The sequence below is a fragment of the Ciona intestinalis genome, chromosome 9 (assembly GCF_000224145.3).
Source record: "Ciona intestinalis chromosome 9, KH, whole genome shotgun sequence".
Taxonomy (NCBI): domain Eukaryota; kingdom Metazoa; phylum Chordata; class Ascidiacea; order Phlebobranchia; family Cionidae; genus Ciona; species Ciona intestinalis.
Window position 1 is genome coordinate 3258819 of NC_020174.2, and position 8226 is coordinate 3267044.

Here is an 8226-nt window from a genome sequence, read left to right on the forward strand (position 1 = left end):
GTGGGTAATAAATTTGGCAACTCGTAAGCTGACACAATGTGTATGAAACAGAACACCCGTGTTTAACCATTCTCGTTTTCCACGCGAAGATAAAGTTCGTTTCATTCATTCAACTTCACACCGTGATAGCTTGTGTGCCTATATGTTGTCTACAAGTTCCTACGCATACCACTCTGTTTGAAAAGTGTTTACCCAGAACGTTTTCTATGCGTTTGGGGCAGTACGCGTTTGGGCATAAACGGGGACCTATTTTTAGACTGTACTTGAGAGAACTCCATCATTTAATTCTTTTACCGCAAAATTTTCTGTTACGCGTGCTTTCGCGTGAACAATTTCTACAGCGTCACCAGAAATGAGGTCAATTACACCAGAAATACCAAACATTCTTCGCGTAGTTCTTCACTTACTATATCGTACTGTTGCCTTTAACGCGATTAAATACTGTACGTTTAAGATTAAAATAGATTAAAATTCTACATTCACATTTACAAGTAATTCTTTATATAAAAAGTTAATTAACATCCGCATTTTATAGGCCAAGCAATTTAACCCAATTTTAGCGATGACATCACCGTAAGAATTCTTGAAATCGCTCATGCAAGACAAGGGAAGGAAGCTTCATTACGACCACAAACAGAATAATAAAAAATAAAGCCTTACATTTAAACAGCGAGCATGGGTGGGACATTTGAATACCGAGCTAGGACTTTCAAACATTTTTATTGTTTATATTTCAAACAAAGTCTTAACGATGAAAATATCGTTTTTTTACATTTTCACTAAAACATTTTATGACATGTAGTCATACCGATAATAGTCATATCAACAGAATAAAAATATCGAAGACTTGTAATAAAAAAGTTTGGTATGGTCCCATTAGAATGAATTTTATATATATAGTAATGAAGTACCGTATTACGAAAGTAATTTAAGTTTGGCCGAATTTTTTTGTTGTTTTACCTGCGCTGGTGATGAGTCTGGAAATTCCACCCCTCTCTGTCATGCAAGAATAGCGTTGCGAAATTTTCCATTTGCCTGTTGTCTTATATCATCCTATATATGTATTATGTATAGACATGGTAGTGTTCCTATTGTGGGGGTAAGATGGGACACCTTTTGTACATACTATTCAAATATCCTGATCGTGTTTTAAAGAATTAACAATGGTCTATGTGACTCGTAAGCATACAGTTTTATAATTCTTTGAATGTTCTTTGTTTACTACCGTTTACTACTACTGTAAGGGCGCTTGGCTGAGTAGTAATTCTCCTGTAAATTATTTATGTATATTCCGCTATACCTTTAACGCATGCTTTTCTACTATTTAGCAACCACAGCTGTATAGGAGTAAATGTTAGGTGTAAAAACCAAAAATGTGTAAAAAAGGTGTAAAAATGTAAATTTTAGGTGTTTAAATCATCTTCACATAATTGATTGTTTTAACTTTTATTATTATTACAGAGCAAACAACGTCGTTCAGGAAAAGCTATACAAAAGGAGACCCGTGATTGCCAAACAAGTAAATGTATGAAGTGGAAGGTTAGTAAAATTTATAGAAGGATGGGGGAAGATGGGACACCTTTTGCGCATAATATACGAATATCCTGATCGTGTTTTAAACAATTAACAACGGTCTATGGGAGTCGTGAGCATCTAGTTTTATATTATTTAAAAGTTTCTTGTTTACTACCACAATAGGAGAGAAAATAGAGTTAAAATGTGTCCTAACTTCCCCTTCTATACAGGTTTTTAAGGAATGTACATATCCAGTTTAGATTAAAACTCGGCTTAAAAAGAGAGAGAGACCGAAATGTTAGGATGTTTAATCTTTAAATTCTTATTCTTCAATTTTCTTTTGTTCAGATTGTGGTTCCTGAAGAAAAAAACAATCTTTAAAAAAATGTAAAGTTGAACTAAAATAAATAATGCATATGTGATACCTCTGTTTTGCCATTTTCTACGGATACTGATGTCTTATTATCTTTTCCACTTTTATCGCTGGTGCAGCAAGCGTAAATAGCATAGATGGCATATAAACTGTATCCGATTGTCGTGAGAAGAGCTAGGATGAAAACCAACAGACCGTCGGAGTTTCTTCCCCCAACATTCCCTCTGCCCCAGGTCTGTAAGACAGTGATAATGTGTTACTATTTAGAAATATAGTACGGTGGAGAAAGATGGGACATCTTTTTATTCTGTTTTTTCGTCCCATTTGGTAGTAAACAAAACGCACTCAAAAAATTATTTAACCGCATCCTCACGACTCAATAGACCGTTGTGAATTGTTTTAAACACGATTAAGATATTTAGATACTGTGTGCTAAATGTGACCCGTCTTCCCCACCCTACAATACATCATCGTTAAAAGATAGTACCTCGAATATTCCAAAGCAAATGGTCCCGACAATATAGAAGACAGAGAAAAGGCAGTTAAATGCGTTGGTCGCGTTCTCATCAAAACACCGCTTTCCGCTTGCCCGTGACATGTACCCTAAAAGCGTGATGACCCAGGCTGAAACGGAAATCCACAGCAAGGCGTGACCGGCGGTCTGTGACCACATTCCTGAAAATGTCGGTTTATGATTAAATAGTAGGAAGGGAGAAGATGGGACACCTTTACCGCATAATTTCCAGTTATATATATCCAGTTTTATTAATATTTAAATGTTCTTTGTTTACCACCAAACTAGACGAGAAAATGGAATAAAAAGGTGTCCCATCTCCCCCTACCCTACTATACTAATAAACGTAAGTTTGTTGTAATACTTTAAAACAGATCAAAAAACTTACTTGTCTGTGCTAGAATTCCAAAAACTCCACCACCAGTACACAAGCAGAACGCTTGCATAATACCACAGCTTGATGAAGTGAAACCGGAATCGATAGAACAAGATTTCATCGTGAAAGTTTTAAATAAAAACTAAAACAAACTAGCAATGCTTCTGAAATAATATACGACAAATGATAATTTTTGCATAAAATTTAAACAATAACGGGATTTGTATTTACAGTACTAGGCTATATCGTTAAGCAATAGAAAACCGGCGAGGCGCACTTCGGTTACGATCTGTCTGTTTTTGTGCGTAACCATGTTTATATAGTCAAAAGCAATACAAACCACGCGATGGGTGTGTCATTTCATCTTTTTTCTTGGAGAAAAGAAGAAGGCGGGAAAAGCGAGACAGAAATGTTAAGTCCGATTTTTAACATATAAGTTCAGTTAACTTTCCGCGTACGTTTCACTTAAACGTATTTTTATAAGTGTTACTTATAAGTGCTTTTATCAATGTTATGCGATTAACGATACTTTATCAATAGTATATATAGGATAGGGGAAGACGGGACACCTTCATTCTATTTTCTCGTCACATTTTGTATACCAAACAAAGAACACTCAAAGAATTATAAAATCGTAACCTCAGGAGTTCCATTTAGACTGTTTTTAATTGTTTAAAATACGATCAGGATATTTGGAAATAATTTCCTAAAGGTGTCCCATTTTCCCCCTACCCTACTTATCAAATTGGTAAAAACTATTAGGTCGACATAAGTGACCGTTCGACTATCCATACTTGGTAACTCGTGATCGGTCATAATAACATAAACCTCACTCGTTACGACTGTATTACTTTCTATTCTTTGCAACGCATACGATTGCAGTCCGAAAAGGGATGTTATATTTGGACATGCAAAACAATGCCCCACGCGGCAGCGGTTCTAAAACTGGGGTAAATTTACCTCTTGGGGTTAATTCCTCGTATTTAGGGGGTAAATAAGCCACCAATTAAATTCCACATCAGTTGACGGGACAGAAAATTGTGCCAATTATAATACCTTACCAGACATTAAACAACTCGTTGCCAAAAAGCAAGCGCATCCGTCGCATTAAACATAACTGCTGTAATTTGCTGTTTTTGCTTTTAATAAATGAGCGCCATATTACATATTGGGGGTAAATCTGAAAAGCATCTTTGTTAAAAAGGGTAAAGCATATACAAACAAGTTTAAGAACCACTGCCCCAAGGCGTGCTAATCTCCGCGACCGCTCGTTATCAAACATGTTATACTGACCAGGCACAAGTTTTTAACACATCGGCGAAACTACGATAAACTAAATACTTCAGGATGTGCAGCAGATATTCATCCACCAACCAGGCACATAATGAAACTACAAGGTATCGTGCTAACTAATCAGTTTACCAAAAGTTGGGTGCAAAAGCCACGCAGTTTATCTGACACTTTTTATCCATAGTGTGTTTTAACAACTGTTATTTACTGTTGGTTCCCATCTCTTTGTGCTTTAAAATAGCATGGTGATCGCTAATGTTTTCGAAGAGATACAAATTCTATAGTAGATCGGGGTAAGATGGGACACCTTTTTACTCCGTTTTTTGTCCTTTCTGGTGGTAAACAAATAAAACTTTCAAAGAATTCTAAAACTGTATCTTCACGACTCCTAGCTATAAACCGTTGTTAATTGATTAAAACACGATCAGGATATTGTGTGTTAAAGATGTTCAATCTTACCCCACAGTACTTATATGTTATGTTAACCCCACTCTGTTATTTAAATGAACAAAACACATTTGTTATACACCTCTTACTCACTTTTGTTAAACCCACAACTGACCACTAAGTTATAGCAATTGCGGATTGTCTTTGCCAAGAACGCACACGGTTACGGTGGTATGGCCGTATATCGTCTAAACTAGAAGCATGCGTGCTAAACAGTGCGCCACTGGACCAGACCTTTAAACGTTAATTCAAGCGTGTATGGTTTGATTTATTAAGGCGACCAACCGGTACAGACACCACAAGTAAACATTATCAATTGCCGTTTCATTTTACAACTGTTTATATTTTCAAATGCTGTGTACATGTGAAAAGAGAAAATAAAAAAACACTTCTCACTATTTGTCGGCGGCAAAAAAAGGCGTGAAGTTAGTTAAGCCGCTTGTTAGATTGGATATCGCATGCTTGGTAAAAATATTAGGACGTTTTACGGTAAAAGTATTTGAAATTGTAAGGCTGTGCCGTTAGCTTAAAAACTTTGTATATTAAAAGAATGGTCATAAAAATAAAGTAATAAAATAGCACCGGTAAAAACATACTGCCAAGAGCAGGAAAGAAATGTGTATACGATGTTATGTATGCTACGTTATAAGTGGGAAATATTTTTGAGGGGGAAAAGAAAGTGATATTACGAATGTAGGTCTACAAGTTACTTTATTTAGTTTATGTTGGTGGAGCAGAAATATATTTATTACAGAATATTATTGCAACGTGTGGTGTGCAAGAACGGAAGTGAATAAACAATAAAAACGAGTGTAAAAGATTAGTGGTGTTCCACTGTCTAACTTCTACTATTTTGGTAAAAAGTTGAATATAAGTTAATGCCATCAGTTTTTTCCATTCATTGTATTAACCATCAGATATGGCGGGCAACGCAACGACCTTGAAACAAAGAATCAACTTTAGTGAAACAAATTTCAAGGCTCAGGTTACGCTGAGTGCTGAGCAGTTTGATACAGTGGTTGTAAAGCATCTGTACAGTGGGGTAATGTTCCAGACTGTAGAGCCGTATTAGTGTTTGGTGCACCACGCTGGTATCCAGCCACACGCTGTGTTGATGACTTAAAGCAGCATAGATTGTCTTTAAAATTGGCCCACGATTCAACAGTCTTGCTTGACCAGATCCAAAAACCAGATGTGATTCCTGATTAAAATAAAAACAATAGCTTTAACATTTAATACATCCATACGCGGTGGCTTCGTACACCTCGTGCAGTGGCGCAGCCAGAAAATAAATAAGGGGGAGGGGGGGTATTAATCAAAAACTTTTGAAAACTTTTTTTCTTTTTAATTAATTTTTTTTTAGTTTAAAAGGGGGGGGGGTCGTGACATCCTAAACTCCCCCTGGCTCCGCCACTGACCTCGTGTGTGTTTTTTTGTTAAATTGTTATCAACTTACCAACAATGAGCATGACAAAATACTTGATTATGAAGACAATGAAGTCTGGTTTGTTTCCAACATGTTTTGAATATTCACACGGACAAGGGACTCTGAATTTTCTAAAAAACAAACAAAGAACAGTTTGAAATAAACTGCTGTAAAAAAAACGTCCGCCGTAGCACATTTGGTTAGCCCGCCTGCCTCCAACCCAGAGGTAATGGGTTCAAGGCTCTTCGCTGCTACCTTTGTGGGCGTAAATGTCCTTGGGAAAGACACTTAAGGGTAATTGCTCTAACGCAGTGGTCACTAATGGGTTGTCCAAATTATCAACCACACATAAAAAAAAAATAATCACCCACAAAGTAACATATTTGGTAACTCGTAAGCTGGCACGAGGTGTAAGAAACAGAACACTCGTGTTTAATAACTGTCGTTTTGTGGCCATTAGAGGATAAAGTAAGTTGTGTTCATTCATTTAAAAAAAATTACCTGCAGTTTTCGGCAAACCAGCCTTTTTGCCACGAATCTCTGTTCATTTGTTCATAGAAGTAGCAAGCAATCATGACTGTAGCAGGTACGGTATATAAAACACTAAAGACTCCAATTCGAACCATTAGTCTTTCCAATTTTTCCACTTTACCAGTTCCTCCATTATGTTTTACAACGTTTCTGTGAAAATGTTTTATTTCTCAATTTGTAAAAAACACTGATAGTACATTTAGTAAGGTGGGGGAAGACGGGACTCTGGCAAAGACGGGATGTTTTTAAATTTAATTTTATAAGTGCACAATTGATAACCGACAAAAAAAATGCTACACCATTATTTAACAGTCTTCTCATGGTCCAAAAAAAGTGATAAAACTCAGAAAACTAGTTTTAGTTTTAAGAGAAAAACTCAGATACATACATTAAAAAAGTAGGAAGGAGTCACTATGTCTTAAATTATGCATGCAGTCAGCAAAAAAGATACTATATTTTATCAATTATTGTTATAACTTTTAACAACACCCATCGTTGGTTGTATAATACCAATTCAACAGACTGAAGGTAACATGTTAAAAACCATAGCAGTAATATTGTTAAAACATTACAAATTTCAAAACTGCTTTAATGTATGAAACTTCCTGTAGCTTTTAAATGTTTACCTATTTACTTTAAAGCTGATCTATATATAGTTGCTGTAACCTTTATAGTAGGGGGTGGGGGGAAGATGGGACGCCTGTTCATTTTATTTTCCCGCCCCATTTGGTAGTAAACAAAGAACATTCAAAGAATTATAAAACTGTATGCTCTTGAGTCTTGACTCTCATAGACTGTTGTTGATTTTTAAAACACGATCAGAATATTTGGATAACATGTGGTAAAGGTGTCCCCTCTTTCTTTACCCTACTTTATAAGTTATACACATATCAGCTAAATTTCACATTCTGATCAAAAATTACACAATATTAGAAACACACCTGATGTTAAACATGGCCACGAATCCTGCTACTAGAAAACAGGTTCCCACAAGTAGATAGATGGACAATGGTACAAGCAAGAACCATAGAAGATGCTTAGTGTTGTACACACCAACAAAGCATACCTGTATGTTTTGTAATTATTATTCTCTGTCATAATGGAAAAAGATTGAGAAAAATTATTATTAACATAAACTATAGCACAGTTGGTTAGCATGCCTGCTTGTAACTTAGAAATAATGGGTTTAAGGCTTTCGCTGCTACCATTGTGGTCGTAAGTGTCCTTGGGCAAGATACCTAACGGCAGTTGCTTCAACCCAGTGGTCGCGAGAATAAAAGTTATATTCATTCATTTACAAAGTGTGGTATAGAAAAATATTTGGCTAAAATCTTGATGATCAAAAAACTAATAACAGAATTCAAATTGGTGAAGAGAAAAAAACAAACAAAAAAAACAGGAAAACAGTTATAACCTATGTCCTATAATAATAATAATAATAATAACTTTATTTGTCTCTTTGGTTGCAGTAGCAAAGATTTAGAAATATTTTAAACAAAAAGACAGGATATAGCCACAAAACAACAGTTGGTAAAACACGCTTACAGTTAAAAATACATTTACTTATCTTACCCCACTTAGCAAATCCCCTTCAATCTTAGATGAGATGAGAACAATGACAGTTTGAATTGCTGGCAGTGACCATGCTGTGCCGTGGAAATATGGACTTTTCGCTTCAATTGCTTCATTGCCCCACTTTAAACCAGCAGCCAGAAACCATGTTATGGTGAGAACAACCCACCTAAAACAGTAAA

The 8226-nt window shown here is 35.8% G+C and overlaps 2 protein-coding genes across 3 annotated transcripts in view; both read right to left on the reverse strand.

Annotated features, from left to right (window-relative positions):
* Positions 1 to 1430: 1430 nt before the first annotated feature.
* Positions 1431 to 2944, reverse strand: LOC100179987. 2 transcript variants are annotated; one of them, XM_002130308.4, is made up of 4 exons: positions 2791 to 2944; positions 2376 to 2563; positions 1941 to 2123; positions 1431 to 1873 (listed from the first exon to the last, which is right to left on the reverse strand). In XM_002130308.4, the coding sequence occupies exons 1-4, from the start codon at positions 2897 to 2899 to the stop codon at positions 1838 to 1840; spliced, it is 516 nt and encodes a 171-aa protein (XP_002130344.1). In that variant the 5' UTR covers positions 2900 to 2944; the 3' UTR covers positions 1431 to 1837. The 2 variants fall into 2 exon arrangements, with proteins under 2 accessions (XP_002130344.1, XP_026691816.1); XM_026836015.1 differs by having other exon boundaries at positions 1431 to 1890.
* A 1818-nt stretch (positions 2945 to 4762) lies between these two features.
* The window catches only part of LOC778717 (frizzled receptor), a gene marked incomplete in the record, with an annotated part of 10327 nt that continues 6863 nt past the window's right edge, over positions 4763 to 8226 (reverse strand). Inside the window, 5 exon segments of the mRNA NM_001078323.1 lie at positions 4763 to 5716; positions 5972 to 6072; positions 6443 to 6622; positions 7414 to 7538; positions 8045 to 8215. Of these exon segments, the coding sequence (NP_001071791.1) occupies positions 5502 to 5716; positions 5972 to 6072; positions 6443 to 6622; positions 7414 to 7538; positions 8045 to 8215 (792 nt within the window).

Coding starts and splice junctions, on each gene's coding strand:
- LOC100179987 (XM_026836015.1), bottom strand. CDS start 2,899: ATGAAATCTTGTTCTATCGATTCCGGTTTCACTTCATCAAGCTGTGGT. Junction 2,564..2,790: donor TGGAATTCTAGCACAGACAA/GTAAGTTTTTTG, acceptor CGACATTTTCAG/GAATGTGGTCACAGACCGCC. Junction 2,124..2,375: donor TTTGCTTTGGAATATTCGAG/GTACTATCTTTT, acceptor ACTGTCTTACAG/ACCTGGGGCAGAGGGAATGT.